We start from the raw sequence: 17410 nt of genomic DNA, 5'->3' as shown, positions 1-17410 counted from the left end.
GATACACAAGCCTTTCACCCCCCCCCCCCCCCCGGGCCCTGCTTTGCTCACGAGGGGGAAGTCAAGACTGCCATCTACAGCTGCCTCCATGGCTGCAGCGTCTTATTCCTCCCCGCGCTCCCTCCTCCTGGTCGCGATGAGGAGCCGATCGACTCAGAGACAGACACGCTCGGCTGTTCTCTGGCCACATACCAGCAGCGCTCACTCAGCAGCTCCTTCAGAAGTTTATCTGGTTTGATGAAGGACAGGCGCTGAAACAGTATGGCGGTTATCGCCACTGTAGCACCCAGACACCCCCCCCCCACCCCAATCTTGTCCTCGGCCACACAGCTCTCTCTGTTCCCCGCCGATAGCTGGATCAAGCCGATCCCGTATTCAGGAGGAATCATTTTTGGACTTTTGTCCAGTTTCAATGGGACCTTTGTGTCTCTGTGTATCACACGTATCAGCCGCCATCTGTAAATATTTACAGGTTTGTTTTAGGCTCCCGAATACCCTGCTGGTCGTATTGTTCCAGCTGTCAGTGGATGTATTCATACAGCCCAGATGAAAATGGGCCTTCATCTCGAGGCAAACTTTTTTTTCCTCTCTCTCTCTCTCTCTCTTCGTCTCTGTAAGGTATTCAGATTCTATCTATGAATAATATTTTGCAGGTCTCCTCCCGCAGCTCATCGGCGTCGCTCCAGAGAAAGCTATCAAACTCACGGTAAGTCATTCCGCCATGTAGCTAAAAAAACAAAAAAAAAAACGTTGCAGGGAATGAGTCCCTGAAATCTGAGCAATCTGAGATGTGGTTGCAGCTCATGTTAAATTTACTGTCATGGAGTCTCATTTGGCTCATTTTTGTCCTGAATATCTTCCTATTTTGGTTTCTTTTTTTTTCCCAGATGAACGATTTTGTCAGAGACAAGTTCACCACACAAGATAATACCATCCCTCTTCTTGCCGAGATTCTTGCTGGTGGATCTGTGAGTATTAAATTATGTCCTTAAATAACCCAAAATCCACTAGGAAACTCAATCCATCCATCATCTATACCTGCCTGTCCACGCACGGTTTGCGCGGCAGTCGCTGGACGAGAGGCGGGGTGCACCCTGGACGGGTCACCGGTCCGTCGCAATAATTAAGCAGTCATGTTTCTGGACTGTGGGAGGAAGCCGGAGTACCTGGAGAGAACCCACACATGCAGAGGGAGAACATGCAAAGTCCATTCACAATAACCCCAGGCTGGGATTTGAACCCAGGACCTTCTTGCTACCAACTGGTCCACTGTACAGGAACTCCTCAAAGACAGAAATGTGATTAAATTTAATTCAGTTTAATTTATTTAGCATTGATTCCCTTTAAAATGGTTCTCAAAAGTCTACACACCCCTGCTAAAGTGACCGTCTTTTTGTCGTGTAAACCAAGATTTAAAAAGATTTTCACTTTGATGTGACCTTTATCCTCTACTGTTCAGCTGAAAACCAAAAAAAGAAAGGCTGCATCAACCCTGCTGTATACGCCTGCACCCCCAATTCAACCCTCAGTATGATGCAGTGTCTTGGGGGCAGTTTTTGAGGCAATCAAACTTTTGATTTTGAAGGAAATATTCTCTAAAAAAAAAACACGTTTCTTTGTGGAAATAAAGTATACACATCTAGTTCCAGCTACACATAGAACCCAAGATAGAGTTTGTTAAAATGTCAGCAAGTTTCATCTCTTCCGGACACTTTTTGTAGCCATCAGGGAGCCTTTGGAATAACTCTGGCCGGATATTTGAACGTTCCTATTGCCAGAAAAAAAGTGTATTCAACCTGGTTGGTCTTTTTAGGCAGCTTTTAACCTCAGTCCATTCATTGTCATTAGGATTGAGGCCACACTGCAAAAACAGACTAAACTAAACTAAAAATAAGTTAACATTTTCTTAAAACGAGTATATTTGTACTTTATTTGAGCAGGTAAATAAGATGATCTGCCAATGGAATAAGATTTTTGCCCTTAAAGTAGGAAGAACTCATCTCCATCAACTTATTTCAAGTGCAATATATCTGATTATCTTATTTTAGGGGTAAAATTACTCAGATAATCTTATTTATCTGCGCAAATCAAGGACAAATACGCTCATTTCAAGAAAATTTTACTCATTTTTAGTTCTGTTTTTACAGTGCAGCCTGCTTTATGGAATAAAAAAAAAAACATTGTCAATGTTATTTTGGGTTCATAATTCTGCATCCTTGTGTTTACTTGTTCATACTTAAGTTTCAGCTGTCCAGCAGTTAATTTGAGTCGGTTTAAGATCTTGGATTTTTTATCTATTTACATTTTTCCATCCTGGTACGATGCACCAGTGGCTCTGGCAGGGAAACTTCATGAAGACAACAACATGCTTGACAGTTCCTGCAGCTTTCTAAGCATCTAAAGCCTCACCTTGAATCCTTGTAATATGGAATATTTTGCAATAAATGCACCTGCAACAATTTTACACAGCAAAAGACAAAAATATCTGGTCGGTTGATGTTCGCGTAAAACATAAACAGCCAGGAAGGTAAATGTCAGGAGGCAATTTGAAGTTTCGCAGGAAAGCAAATATTTAATCATCATGGGGAGTTTTGCTTAGTTCGGATTTTGAGAAAATGATTTATTTGGAGTTTTTTGTTTCGTTTTCACCCGACTAAAATGATCAGCCCTCCAGAAGCCGCGCCACGTCTGCTGTTAGTTTTTTATTTGTACACGATCTGCAGCCCTGTCACAAGCGCTGGACTGGAGATGTAATTCCTTCACTCCTGGGTAGATACGAGCAAGGCTGAGAGGACGAAGACCTGCAGGTTGGATTCAGAGGAGCGGGGGTCTCTGAGGTTGTGACCCCTGTCAGAGTGTAATTGGAGGAAGAGGCCCTGGAGGGTTCTGGATGAAGGGTCTAGCTCAGCGTGATTGAGTTTGACAATGGGGTCCAAACCCGCGGCGAGGCCCGGCACAACCTGGGTGTCTCTCAGCTGCTGCAAAAACCCGAAGTCTGGGCTTCCTTAATTGTTTCTGAGGGGGTTCCTCTTAATTGCCCCCCCCCCCACGCGCGCGCACACGAAAGTTTACGTCCAGTTTGATCTGATAACTCGCTGAATTATCACCACAGAAGATGAAAGACAGGAGATGAGCGCATCAATCTTCAGAGCAGCGGATATCCCCCCCCCCCCCTCCGCTTTGAAAACGAGCTTTTTTTAGCCCTCTGCTCGGATGTTTACAGATAAGACCCCTGCCCTGAATGTCAGCGGCAGCCATCCTGGGGCCTGATTAGATTTGGGGAGGGTGATAAATGTGCCAGAGTCAGAGGGTGCCATGCCTTCAGGGCACTGCCTTCCTGGACTGTCCCGGTGATTCAGCGCTCTCCCCCTGGGAATAGGGGTTGAATTGGGGAAGTGTGCGGGGCGAGGCCGCTCACCCTGCCACAGGAGGCGCCTGGAGGGGAGGCGGCGGGGGCAGAGGGCCGGTGCCAGGGTCAGAGCCTCCCAACCATGAGCCGGTGGCTTCTCCTGCTCCGTGCTCCTGTGACCCCGGTTGTTCCTCCATCAATGCCGGCTTTTTCCTCCTCCTCTCAAGGCCGTTCGGAAAACCTCAGACCCCAGGGTGAGAATGAAGCGACTTCTTGTGCTTAAGTTTACGGAGATGATTTTCTTGTAAGGGGGGGGGGGGGAGAAAATGCTTACACACCAATTCGGTTCTCACCCAGAGTTCACCCCCGAGGGGGCAAACCCAGTCAGAGGAGCGAAACGTCTCCGTCGGCTGCTCATGTTGTACGTCTGCTGCTCTCTCTAGGCTGGAGCGTCGCAGGTGATTTTCACCAACCCCCTGGAGATCGTCAAGATCCGACTGCAGGTGGCCGGAGAGATCACCACGGGCCCCAGGGTCAGCGCGCTGAACGTTGTGAGGGAACTGGGCTTCCTGGGCCTCTACAAGGTGGGTCGGCTCCGGCCTGGGCAGTGAGACACCTCGGCAACAATATCAGCTTTTTTTTTTTTTTTATGTGCTTCAGTTCCTAAAATAAGGTTTCTGCACATATCCCAGATCAAATTTCCACACTTTTACCAACTTAAATGTTCAAATATCTCACCCAGTTTTCGGGCAAAGACTTTTAAAGACTTTACAGACGATTTTCTTGATATTATTAAACAATATTATCTATGTGCCCAAACTGTAACAAACCGACGAGCAGCCATCATAGCTGGGGGTGAGTCTGGCTTGGTGGACGGCAACCTCCTGTAACTCAAAAACCATGGCGGTCGTTTGCCGCCCCTAACACACACGTGTCAAACTCAAGGCCGGCGGCCCGAATCCGGCCCATCAAGGCAATTTATCCGGCCCTCAAGAACCAAACAAGGCATATAATTAGTGTTGCACCGATGCCATTTTTTGGCCCCGATACCAATACCGATACCATCTGTTTGAAATTGATGTGTGTGTGTGTATATATGAAGAACTGCATACTACTTAGGGTAGTAGAACTTTTTATTGCCTGCCTAGAATGGGTGACAATAGTTGAATAAACTTTTGGCTCTCAAAGGCCAAAATAGTGCAACTTTAGTGAAATTATAACATGTATAATAGTAGTGCAACAGTAAGATGGTAAAATTACATTAATAATTGAATAATCTCTTTTAAATCCTGAGTTTTGGCTCTCAAATGCCAAAATAGTGTAACTTTCATGAACTTATATAACATGTATAATACTAGTCGGGAGAGAGAAGGCTGCGTTCAAGTGACATACAAACATCAAAATGGTATCAGTGTCCTATTTGTTGGTACTCGCCGATACCAATACCGATACCGATACCACTATTTTAGTGCTGGATCGGAGCCCCGTCTGATACTGGTATCGGTATCGGTGCAATACTACATATAATGTCATAAAGTAGAGGCATATATCATTTTAAATTGTATAAAGTGGCTGAAACTGTGCCTCTTGTAACAAATGTAATTTTTTTTACTGTGTAGTTACAGCATCCTGCTACAATGATGAGCTTAAAGTGTAACTCATCCCAATATAATTTTTTTTTGCAGATAAACTGTATAAACTGGACCTAAGGGTGCTACTTTGATGTTACTGTGCATTTATTTAAATTTCTGTGTGAACTGAAATGAAATTATGAAATCAAAAGTATCATCTATACACGAGCAAACGGCTCTTTTAATGACTTCATGATGCCAAAGTGGCCCCATAAAGAAATGAGTTTGACACTCCTGCCCTAACAGGGTTTCTTCCAGGGTGGCCTTTTTGTTTTAGCTCCATCCTTCCTGTCCATGCAAGCATCCCCTCAGCACAGCACTGCCACCATGTTTCACCACGGGGTTGTTAAGCTCAGGCTGATGTGTGAGGAACGTGTCTTCTTCTCTGCTTCCCTCGTAATGTGATTCTCGGACAGCCTGTTTGTGAAGGTGGACAAACACGTCTTGGTGGGTTTGCAGCTGTGCCAGACTCTGTTTTCAGATGATGGATTCAACAGCGCTCCCTGAGATGCTTAAACTACTTTGTTAAATTTCAGTCAGCTAGGAAATGTTTGACATTTATTCACGTACTCATAGAAATCCGATGGGTTTACAATATTTTGGAAATCTGATAATTCAAAGTTGGTTTTCTTCTCGCAGTTCATTTAAAGAAACAGTAACAAAAAAAAAACACCCCAAGCCGTTAGACTCGTTTCATCTTTGCACGTTTCTGCCAGCGACGCGCCTCTGTGTTTGAAGAAGCCGCGATGTGTTTACGTGGACGTAATTTTGACGAGAAGCAGAAAACCCGAACGCCAAACATCGTGTTGTTGACCGTTTGTAATTTTCCAAAAACACGCAGAAGGTGCTGCAGCCAGCAGGCAACGGCAAATTAGTGAGGGATTACACCTCGCTACTGCTCCCCTCCACATCCGTGTGGCTTTACTTACAGCTTGGTTTTAGTTGTGTTTTTTTTTTTTTTAGGTTGGCTTCCTCTTGGTATGAGAAGCCAACACACTGAGGCTCGTGATGGATCTGTCTCCGGAGGCCCGGTGCTTCAGCTCTCCCTGGGGCTCTTCAGCTCCATCATCAATACTAAAGCCCCCCTGTTGGCTGAATAAATCAGCTCCCCCAGCCTCTTAATCCCTGCAGACAAACCGGCCTCAGCTCTTGTCTCCGCTCATTCATCAGTCTCTGAGCTGATGCATTTGTTTATAAAAATGTTCTTTCTTTTTTTTTCTTGCTAGGGAGCCAAAGCTTGCTTCCTGCGCGACATCCCCTTCTCTGCCATCTACTTCCCCGTTTATGCCCACACCAAGGAGAAGCTGGCGGACGACGACGGAAGGCTGGGCCCGCTGCAGCTGCTCACCGCCGGCGCTATAGCAGGTAAGAAACACCTGGGAGGACGGCGCCGTGCCGTTTTATAAATGAACGCGTCACATTATCGGCTCAGGAGGAAAAAAAAAAGAAGAAGACAAAGGCATGTTGGTTTCCTTCCTGTTGTTTCCCCATCAATAGCCTGACTATGTTGTGATAGCCAGCCCCCCCTATCACACCATGAAGGTATAGCCATTTCGGTCTCTGCGTGACTCCCATCTCTGCATACTGAAAGTGCTTCATCGTGTCTTTGTGCAACAAACAAGGCGTGCCGGCGGCGTCGCTGGTGACCCCTGCCGATGTCATCAAAACCAGGCTCCAGGTGGCGGCTCGAGCGGGCCAGACGACGTACAACGGAGTCGTCGACTGCTTCAGGAAGATTCTCAAAGAGGAAGGCTTCAAAGCGTTCTGGAAGGGCGCGGGAGGTAACGCACTCCTGCACACGCACAGTCATGGCTGCAGACGACATAAGCTGCTCAGTCGCTGACCTCGGCTGCTCTTCTTCTACCTCGTCAGCTCGCGTCTTTAGATCGTCGCCCCAGTTCGGTGTAACCCTGGTGACCTACGAGCTGCTGCAGAGATTCTTCTACGTTGACTTTGGTGGACAGTAAGTACTTTAGGTGTATAGATGTGAGTTGCGTGTACATCTGAACTTTCCCGTCGTCTCCAGAGTTTAGCTAAATATTGTGGAGTTCAGTCTCTGGAGGCCTCTATGGTTTGTTAGAGAAGATCGGTGAAGACCAGGGAACGTTTAAAAGGCAGGGTTTAGGTTATAGGACCATATTCCGAGCTTTGAACATCTCATGAAGGACTGGACATGGAAGGACCACGGTGCAGCTGCCAACCCACCAAGAGATGGACGGCCAACTGAGCTGCCAGGCTGAAATAGGAGAGCTTTTATCAGTGAAGCAGCCCAGATCCCCATGGCTGCTCTGGAGGAGCTGCAGAGATCTATAGTTCAGGTGGGAGAGTCAATCAACGGGACAACTAGGAGAGGTGGACTCCACAAATCTGGTAAAAGAAGGTCATTAGGGGTCCTAATTCGCCATGAATCACATACCAGACACAGGAAACTTTATCGCCTTCGTGCAAAACGCTGAACACGTCATCCACACTGTAAAAAACAACTCTGCAGGAATGCCTTTTATTAACTTAATTAACTTAATATTGTCTGTGCTGTTTAACAACATAAACTCCTGTCAGAATATAGTTTGCGGTTGTAACGTGACAAAATGAGGAAAAGCCCCCCCCACACACACACACACACACAGATTAAAAGTTTTAAACACCTTGGATGATAAAAATCTGGTTTGGACATGCAATTATTTCAGTTTTTCTTTAAACTTTACTGTACATTCTTTTGTTTTAAATGTATTGTCAATATTTTAAGTAATTCTCATTTTATCAACAAATTCTCTGTGGTTACATGGGAGAGAGAGGCCGGTCTCGTTTGGGATTCATCGGCTTCTTTGTAAAGCCAGCTTTAATAATGAAGGCATTCATTCATAAACCCCCCCCCCCTCCTCCTCCTCCTCTCTGTCTCTCCAGCCGTCCTGCAGGCTCCGAGCCCACTCCCAAACCCGCGGTGAAGGACTTCCCCTCTGTGACCGCTGACCACGTGGGCGGTTACCGTCTGGCTGCTGCAACCTTTGCCGGCGTGGAGAGGAAGTTCGGTTTACACCTGCCAAAGTTCAAGTCCTCCAGCGCGACCAAAGCTGAGCCTCAGCCATCGAAAACAGAGCCGTGACGGGGGGGGGGAGGGCCGCGTGTCCCCCAGACAGATCCGAGAGGCCGCCTCGCTTCTAAACGCTGCATGGGTGTGGCTTTTATTTTATTTTTTTGCATCGCTTTGCACAATCTTGCTGTACTTCTCAACAGAGGGACACTATGGCTCAGCGAAGGAACGGCCTGCTGCTTTTAACGCTCGGTGTGGGACGGCTTTGGTGTGCATGGGTTATATTTGACAAAGATGTACAGATATTTTCAAAATATTTATTTTGAAATCATGACCAGGGGACAAGGGAAATAATTTAAGTGTATTTATTGTATTTTATTGAAATAAATCATTTAAAGTGTTTCTACTGTGAAACGTATATATTCTCTGCCCCTCCCAAAAGCTTCGTCTCTAAACAGAATCTCTTCAGCTCCGGTCAACGTACGCCTCAGCTAAGCAGATACAGCATAAACGATCAAGTTAGATGATCAAGACTCCAGCAGGGAGGATCGGTATAAAACATTGAAGTAGAAACTCTGGAGATCGTCACGTTTAAATGAGCAGAGATGGACAACCTGAGCTGCAGCCGCAGTCACAAACTCACCTTCACTCATCTTCAGGAAACGTTTTATGAATCTTAATTATTTGAATTAAGTTTGAACCGTTCTTCGGTCAGGGTGGAACCATGTTTCAACATACAAGCTCAACCGACTTTAAACAATAGCTTGAGTTAAATGCAGATCATCTCCGATCTACACAGAGAGAAAGTTCTGCATACACGGTGAAATGCATAGATATCACCTCATTAATATCAGGATAAATCTCCGTTAACAAGAGAAACCGCTCCGGCTGAAGCCGTCAACACCCGTAGAAGGAAGAAAACTGGTGAGGATGTTCAGGAAGGACCCAGAAATCTCAAACACACCATAAGCCTGATACAAATCCACTGTTGTGCTTCCAAAAATAAAGACACCACTGCTCCAAAATCACCACCTTTAAGCGTGACTGAAATGGACCAGATGGAGGCTCTGAAATGTTTTGTAGAGAAAAAAATATCCATGTTCCGAGCAGATTAAGCTGTTAAACCCCTACGACAACAAATCAGTTCAGATGAGTCCATGTGAGGCTTTTAAACCTAAAAAACAAAAACAAAGTAACTCTTCAGCATGGTGGTGGTAACATCATGTTATGGGCCTGTTTAGCTGGCAGTGGTACTGATGCACGCACTGGTTGGTTGAAGATAAAGAAGAGGGGGGACTAGTCTACGTGGTTTACCTGAAATCAACATCTGGAGGGTTGAAACTTGGACACAGAATCAAAACACACCAGAACTGGGTTAGATGGATCAGAACAGGCTTAGATTAACCTTCTAGGAACCTCATCCATATTCAGAGTTTTGGGTCCCTGCAGGAAATTCATACCCAATAAAAATCATCGATCAGAGATTAAATATCCAGCTATTAGAAAGGAGTGTGCTTACAAAAAACGTGGGGTTCATATTTTTGTAAATACCAACATTTGAGAACTCAAAATAAACTCAGATTTGTTTTTTTTTCATTTACTGAAGCCGTTTGTTGTGTAATCATTCCACCCTGAAGCTCAACGCCTCAGTTTCTCATTAAAAGCCTGAACTGAACGTGAAATTCAGGCCCAGGATGAGTGAAAGCAAACGTGTGACTGGAGCTGGGTGAGGCGGTCACATCTTTTAGACCCGACTGGTTTACCACAACTTTTAATGGAAACACTACGGCTACAGCATGACTGACATTGGTGAGCGTGTGCAGCGGTGCACCTATTTGGCTTGAAAAAACACAAAAGTTAAGGCTCCTTGTCGACACGCTCCTAACATTTCGAAAAGGTAAAGATTTTACAATTTAACTTTAAGGCATCTGGTTGAAGAGAAGACGACCATAAAAAAAAAAAAAGGCTTAGTATTAGTGTCCCAGTCTGATAAACCTGCTGCTTGGATCTATTTGAGGAAGACTGGTGATGGAAATCTGAATTTCTTTTCTTTTTTTTCATTTTTTACACGTTCATCCTTCAGTCATGTCGTCAGAAAACAGGGCCGACAGGAACGTCCGCCCAGCTGGTCCCTTAAGCGCTGCGTGGAGCCACGGCCACGGGCTCACGCCGCCAGACGCTGAGCAGCCAGCTCCTCCGCGTCGTCTCTGTTCTCGTTGATGTCGGCCAGCGTGCGGACGAAGCGCGTCCACTCGTCGCTTCGTGGAACCGCAAATTGCTGCGAGGGAGAAGCACAACACCAGAGTTACTCCCGACGGCTCCTAACAGGCGGCGGCCATTTAGTCGGATAATGGCTAAATAACAGACTGCAACTGCTCAGAGGAGTTCATTAAATCTCCAAGATGATCTCTTAAATGCATCTCATTAGGCTGAAGTGGCCGCTTTAAATAATTAATCACTCGTTTACGCAACAAAAGCGCACGGCCCCTTGCGCAGTTCGCATGTCAAATCTCGTCTCCGGAGTAAAATCTTCCAGATTCGTCGTTTTTTTTTGGTCCATTTTTTTTTAAGCAGAAAACTTCACTCTGAATCCAACAGATTTTCTACATCTTTGGCTCTGAATATGGAAGCAGCCAAAAAACAAACAGACAAAAAGATCAGAGGGAGACGGACAAGACAGATGTATGAATGGATGCATGATTGGACACGACTTTATAAAAAAACGTGGACAGGGAAACATTTCCCATCCTCTGTATTAGCTTTCCGTACAAATCCAGACTGGGAAAACAAAGTTAACGTCATGCATCCATCCACCGTCTCACCAGTCCATCACAGGAAGAGCCACGCACAGTTATGGCTTTGGAGAGTGGCGGGAAGCTGGAGTACCTGGAGAGAACCCACGCACGCACAAGGAGAACATGCAAACTCCACGCAGAAAAGGATTTGAACCAAGGACCTTCTTGGTGCAAAGCAACTGCACCGATTTCACCCTGTATGAATCCACGTTTGCTCACCTCTCCAACCTCGTAGACAAGCACACGTCCGTCCGAGTCTCCCACGGCGATCTCTCTCCCGGTTGGAGCCCATCTGACCCGGTTGAGGGCCGGGTTCCCCTCCACCAGAATGCTGGCGGTGGGCACCTGAAACGACCACAGCGCAAGAATGTCAATCAGAACCCCGTTCCCACGCGTTGAATCCAACAGAACGCGGCGTTGGGAGAGAGGAACCGTACCTCCGTGTCGTTGTTGAGGTTCCACAGGTCCAGGTGGCCCACTCCGTCCACGCATGCAAACAGCGCCGGGTGCGTGGGAGACCACATGACGTCGTACACGTAGTCGGAGTTGTCTTCGAACGAGTACAGCGGCTTGTTGCTCTGCGGAGCGGGGAGACACGCGAACGCTCAGTCTGCTGAACAGAAATCCTCCGATCCTCCTCCCTCTGCAGCTGCAGTCTGACTTCACCACACAGACGCCCTCCTTATGACTAAACACACTTTTAGTGGCGAACACACTAAGGGTCAAAATAAAGGAATACAGCTGCAGGTACAGACAAACCAGCCAAATGTAAAACCTAGACCAGAGGATCGATCATCAGCTACGCTCCATCAGCGCTTCTACCGTTTAAAAGGGAGCAGAAAACATGAAGATCAAACTCATTCTAACACCGTTGCTCAGCGCTGCGCAGTGTTCTCTCCTCTGACTGGAAAAAACTCACAATAGTAGGCAAGTTTAAAAAAAGGAACAGTTTATATCTATAATTATACACTTGTTTAAACTTAGAATCAAAACGGATCTTGTAGCTATGAGCCGCCAAGTCCGGCAGCATTCAGTGTGTTGTTTAGTGTAAGGACAGCGCTGTTCACAAGCAAGGAGAGTGTTAACAAAAGGTTTTCATGCTCCTTAAACCATTCATGTGTCCCCTTCCAGCCACAAACTTCACATATTTACTAGGATTTTATGGGACAGACCGACACCAGCTAGAGCGCCACTGAGACGTGGAAAGAAAATGGTTCTTTCCACCATTTTTTTTTGACGGTAACAATCTGAAAAGTGCGGCATGCATTTGTATTCAACTCCACTGAGTCAACTTTGCAGAATTGTGGTTGATGCGATGTTGTTGCGATGACAGCTTTTTCGCTGCAAAAAGGGAACTAAAAGTAAGTAAAATTTTCTTGAAATGAGTGTATTTGTCCTTGATTTGAGCTGGCCAGTTTAAATCATATGACAAAGGAATAAGATTATTGCACTTAAAATAGGAACAACTCATCCACATCATCTTATTTCAAGTGCAGTATATCTAATGATCTTATTTTAGGGGTCAAAATATGCATTCCATTGGCAGATAATGTAATTTACCGTCTCAAATCAAGGAGAAATTAATACATTTCAGGAAAATTTCACTCACTTTTAGTTTTGTTTTGTAGTGTTGGGGCCGTTTCTACCGGTTTTGCACATTGAGAGACTTTTTCTTGGCATTGAGCGAGGCCTCGTGACGTTTCAGCAAGCTTTGATCTGTTTGGGGTTGCCGCCTCAAAGCCTTTGCAGCTTACAACAGGTTTTCTTCCAGGACTGCAACTGTTTTTTAACTCTGTCCATCTGACCTGCGTCCTTGTCCCTGCTGAAAGGAAAAGCGTAACCCCCACTGCAAAAACAGAACTAAAAATAAGTAGAATGTTCTTAAAGTTAGTGTATTTGTCCTTGATTTGAGCAGGTAAATAAGATGATTTGCCAATGGAATGAGTATTTTGACCCCTAAAATAAGATAATTAGTTATTCTGCCCTCTAAATAGGATGATGGAGATGAATTATTCCTATTTTAAGAACAAAAATCTCATTCCATTCGCAAATCATCTTATTTACCTGCTCAAATCAAGAACAAATACACTACTTTCAAGAATATTTGACTCATTTTTAGCTTAATTTTTGCGGTGCAGCCCGATGCCGCCTCCACATTTAATTGTGAGGCCTTCACAGACGGGATGGATCCGTACCGAGGTTAAATTACACACAGGTGGACTTTATTCACGGGTTAAGGCAACTGGTTGCACTGCATTTTATTTCTGGGTAACACGATAAAGGGGGCTTATCTGAATCTGCTTCGTGTTGATCTGTCCCATAAAGGCCCAACAAACCACACTGAAGTTTGTGCTTGTGAACAGACTTGAATGTGCACCCGGGCTGCGACCCTCCCTACAGCGCACCTGAAACCAAAAGTAACAAAACTCTGCAGGTCCCGAGAACCAAAAACCAAAAGGAAGCAGTCGGACCTCCTTCGGTCAACGTTTAGGAGTTTTACCTTGGTGCTCCACAGTTTGACCGTCCAGTCGAAAGAGGAGGTGACAAACAGGTGGGAGAAGTCCAGGGGCCCCGCAGCTGTGTGGCAGTGGATCCCCGTGATGGGGCCGTGGTGGCCCTCGAACATCTCGCTGATCCCCGCCTTGCTGTGGAGCACACGGATGCCAGCGAGCGTGATTAAAAAGCAGCAGATGTGGCGGTCTGACGACGAGAACCTCGAGGAGGTTAACAGTTCGCTGTGCAGCTCGGGCGCGTTTTAAGCATTTCATTAAGCGTGAAGGGAATCAACGGGCGCGGACGGACCTCTCCTGGACACGCTCACCGTAATCATTTACTTATATCGTGTAATTACCAGCGGGGAGGCAGAAAGTGGCCGTGTCCCCTCAACCACATGTTGCCGAGCTGTTATCCAACTGAGGCTCTGATAATTAATGTAGAAGGGTAAATACTCAGCATGAGTGATGCTTATGCATTATTAACTGCGATGAGAGTATCACACCATTGTAAATGAGGTGGAAAATTATTCCCCCAATTACAGAGGTGACTCTGCTGCGCACGGCCTCGCAGCCACGGCCTCTCGGCTCGCGCGCGCTGCAAAGGTTGGCTGGCTCGGCGCGCTGATTCCGTCCCAGGCTCACAAACGGGAACATTGTGGGAAGGAGCGCAGCTTTAATTCTCTCTGGGACAACCGGCTGTAAACAAACCGTCCTGCAGCCGAGGAGCACAGCGAGAGAGGGGGGGAAAAAATGATTTGTTTCCCCTGCATGTGTGCCCTGTTTATGTTGAGCGACCTTTACAAACACAACTGACAAGCGGAAAAGAAAAACAGGATGACTGGGCAGGAGTGAAACCTCAAACAGCGGGAGATCAAGTGCTGGATTTGGGCCGCACTGGGAAGCGAGTGGGCTTTATTTATTTGACACCCGGTCCTAGGTGGGCTTAACAGGTTGCCTCGGTTTCCTGCAGGGGTTTGGGCAAAGGGCGCGCCGCCGGGAGGGAGGAAGGGGGGGGGGAGGGGGGTCTGCGGTCGCACCTTCCGTGACGACACGACATGTAGACGGAGCCGTCCTCGCTGCCCACCACAAAGTTGTTGACGTCTCCGAGGGGGAAGGACATGGAGGTGACGGCCACGGCTTTGGACTGCTTGAAGACGAGCTCCATGCTGTCCTGCGGAGGGGAGGGAAGACACGGGAACACATCCGTTAGCATCAACCCCAACCAGGGAGGCCTATAAAAATCAGACCACAGTTCAGTGACTTTTGGCCGGCAAAAACCATTTCCTTCGAACTGATGATTCGGCGAGCATGCATCTTGAAAAATAAACCTGAGAGGCTATTCTACACGCTTCATTCTCCAGGACGTTGTGTGTCTCCCGCAGCTCGCGGCACTGAAACGCCGACTGCTCCTCACCTGCGGCTGGGAGAGCATATCCAGACTCCAGGAGCAGATCTTGCCGTCCGTCGAGATGCTGATCAGGTTGTGGGCGTTCTGCGTGCCGACCACGTTCACACAGTACACCGGGTGCTGCAAAATACAGTCAAGGTGAAATTGTCTGCTCCCGTGTTGAAAGGTGAATCGGGCGAATGCGCCCGCAGTACCGTGTGGGCGGCCGCCGACAGCGGGGTCCGCTGCACGGGGGTCCTCTTGTTGCTCCTGTTGTCCCACAGGACGATCTGGCCCGAGTACGTCCCTCCGACCACCACGTTGGGGTGAAACTTGGCAAACGACGCGGACATCACGGCGGACTGTGGGGCATAAACGGGTCAAACGGTTAGATCTCTTGATGTTTGGGGGGGAAAAAAACAAACAAATCAAACAGTTAAGATGGAGAACTTTTTTGCTGGGGAAACTTGACTCATTGTTTGCGGTTCATTAGCAGCGGCAAACACGGGGCAGAAAATGCAGGTGATTCATTTTTTGGTGCTGCGCTGTAACATTCCTGAGTATGACCGGCGCTTCCTGCTCCGAGGTACCGAGTCCTGCTCATTAGAAAAGGTCTGCTGAGAAGCACGCCCAACCGGTACGGCCGATTAGACCTTAGTCATCCCTCATTTCCCGAAGTTTGGCATCCTGGGAGCCAGACTCTCTTTAAATCTTCTAAAATGTCCACGCGTATTATTCCTGTGAAGGTCTTTGTAAGGTCTCATTCACATCTTGGCTGCTTTTTCACTCGTTTTGGTCTAATTTTGTTTTATTCGGCCAGTAAAAATGATTTTTCGTATCGTAAAACGCATCCCATTCAAGATGGGTCGACTGCTGCGGACAACTAGCAGACTGCTTAATATAACCGTGACGGTCAGATGCAAAGACAGGACGGAAAACGAGAGAAAAAGCAGAACGAGTCTAAAGAGCAACTTAGGATGCTACCTTCAGAAAGCTTGAAAATGTAATCATATTAATATATTTTTATAAATAAATACTTTGTTTCTTGTCTCAGCTAAATGTTTCAGATCATTAGACTCATTTTAACATCAAAACAAGAAAACAGTAAATAAAATGCATTGATGCATTCATTAAGGGAGAAAATGACCAAAGGCTTCTCTGACTGAACCACGGAGAAAAACTGCGCTGCCTCTCTTTATCAGTTCTATTTTAGCCGACCTTTATTTCTTTTCTTTTATCAGTGTTTTACCCTTTAGTCTTTGTGATGTTTATAAAAGTTTTATTTAAATAACCTTTAAACTGATCTGATGTCTGTTAAGAAGCCAGTTGCAGGCCGGCTGTCAGCTATAAACTAAGAAATAAAATGTGAAAGACTGCGTTATTTTTTAATGTAATAAGGGATTTTAGCAACAGTATGATTAATTCCAGCTTTTTTTTTTAAATAAAAGCAATTAAATCATGTTATATATATATTTTGTCTTTGAATCTTTGTGAAAACATACCTTGGTATTTTATTTGAAGGTTGTCAAAGCGACCCGTTAATTCACCTCATGTTCCACCAGAAAGCCAAGAATCACATCCAATTCTTTTCTGATTGTGTTTCAAATTAAACAAAACATTTTTGTCCCAGCAAACCGAAGTCAGCTTTTCATATCTAACAGTGTCGACTAACCAACCTTCTGGTAAAATGTGTGTTTGTTTGGACTGCAGCTAAAGTACTTCAGCTACAAACAACCTTTTAGTGAAAAAACATTCCTGGAGAAAAAAAAAAAACATGGAAAAAAGAGGAAATAATCAGCTTTTGAGCCAACTTGGAAGCACCGAGCAAACTGCCTTCACACTTCTGTTCAGTTTTATCCATCTTAGCAGCGAGCAAACGATGACATCCGCTCTGAAGGCAACATGTGGTTCTACTCAACTCGTCTCGGTGAAGGAGCCTGAGGGCGGGCATTATAATAAAGCCGAGCAGAGCCGCGGCGCTCCACCGCTCTCCCGGCTCGCTCCGTCTGAACACAGGGCCCTTGTTTAGATGCACATGATAACCAGCCCCCACCCGCGCTCGATCCTGCTGCGGCTCCTGGAGTCCGCTCGGGTCTTGCGCCACTCCGGGACATGTGTTTGTGGAAAGATGTGGCGCGGTACGAATGCCAGCGCGGTGAACTCACCGCGTGAACGGAGGCGCGGAGGGGTTGGGGGAGGCGAGGGGACTTGTTGAGCGCGGTGGGTTGGTGGGTGGAGAAGCAAGAAAATAATAAACCCACGAAGGGAAGAAGAAAGTAACGGATGCTGGTTTTGGTACCTGACAGTGGAAGACGTACTCTGGCGTGGCTTTCTTGTACTTCATGTTCCAGACCAAAGCCACGCCGTCCGGCTCGTGTGGAAGCTCCTCGTTGTTGTTGTACGAGGCGACCAGGAGCTCGGGATACTGGTGAAAGAAAAAAAAAAGCAAATAAGCAGATAAATAAGCAGCAAATATGCTCTTAGGTTGAGCTCTATGTAGAAAGGCAACAGCAGCATTGACTGGCCAGGATGAATACATAACCCCTGTCTCATTTCACCCAGCTCGCCCTAAAAATACGACTTTACTCCTTTTGTCATTTCGTAAAAACACAAATTCTCTCAGAACCGTTTCAACTGAGTACCTTAATTGTCTAAAAACGACGATAAAGCTGCGTCAAACCGCCAAAGGCTAACGCCGCCTCGATGTAAACAAACATTGTTG

The 17410-nt window shown here is 46.3% G+C and overlaps 2 protein-coding genes across 4 annotated transcripts in view; one reads left to right on the top strand and one right to left on the bottom strand.

The window, feature by feature from the left end:
* LOC105921110 (calcium-binding mitochondrial carrier protein Aralar1) overlaps window positions 1-8413 on the top strand; it is a 32270-nt gene extending 23857 nt beyond the window's left edge. The window contains exons 12-18 of the mRNA XM_036139282.1: window positions 654-706; window positions 888-968; window positions 3793-3933; window positions 6207-6345; window positions 6603-6761; window positions 6853-6943; window positions 7885-8413. Coding sequence (XP_035995175.1) covers window positions 654-706; window positions 888-968; window positions 3793-3933; window positions 6207-6345; window positions 6603-6761; window positions 6853-6943; window positions 7885-8083 — 863 coding nt within the window. The 3' untranslated portion in view covers window positions 8084-8413. The remainder of the gene's footprint in view (window positions 1-653; window positions 707-887; window positions 969-3792; window positions 3934-6206; window positions 6346-6602; window positions 6762-6852; window positions 6944-7884) is intronic.
* dync1i2a (dynein, cytoplasmic 1, intermediate chain 2a) overlaps window positions 8363-17410 on the bottom strand; it is a 27715-nt gene continuing 18667 nt past the window's right edge. For all 3 annotated transcript variants that reach the window (XM_036139283.1, XM_036139284.1, XM_036139285.1), the window contains 8 exons: window positions 16988-17113; window positions 14904-15050; window positions 14716-14829; window positions 14339-14472; window positions 13307-13451; window positions 11244-11384; window positions 11026-11151; window positions 8363-10289 (listed from right to left, as the gene is read on the bottom strand). In XM_036139283.1, coding sequence (XP_035995176.1) covers window positions 10176-10289; window positions 11026-11151; window positions 11244-11384; window positions 13307-13451; window positions 14339-14472; window positions 14716-14829; window positions 14904-15050; window positions 16988-17113 — 1047 coding nt within the window. In that variant the 3' untranslated portion in view covers window positions 8363-10175. The remainder of the gene's footprint in view (window positions 10290-11025; window positions 11152-11243; window positions 11385-13306; window positions 13452-14338; window positions 14473-14715; window positions 14830-14903; window positions 15051-16987; window positions 17114-17410) is intronic.

The sequence above is a fragment of the Fundulus heteroclitus genome, chromosome 7, assembly GCF_011125445.2.
Source record: "Fundulus heteroclitus isolate FHET01 chromosome 7, MU-UCD_Fhet_4.1, whole genome shotgun sequence".
In the NCBI taxonomy this organism is placed as follows: Eukaryota; Metazoa; Chordata; class Actinopteri; order Cyprinodontiformes; family Fundulidae; genus Fundulus; species Fundulus heteroclitus.
The sequence above is the reverse complement of the archived record's forward strand: the minus strand, read 5'-3'. Positions and strand labels throughout refer to the sequence as shown.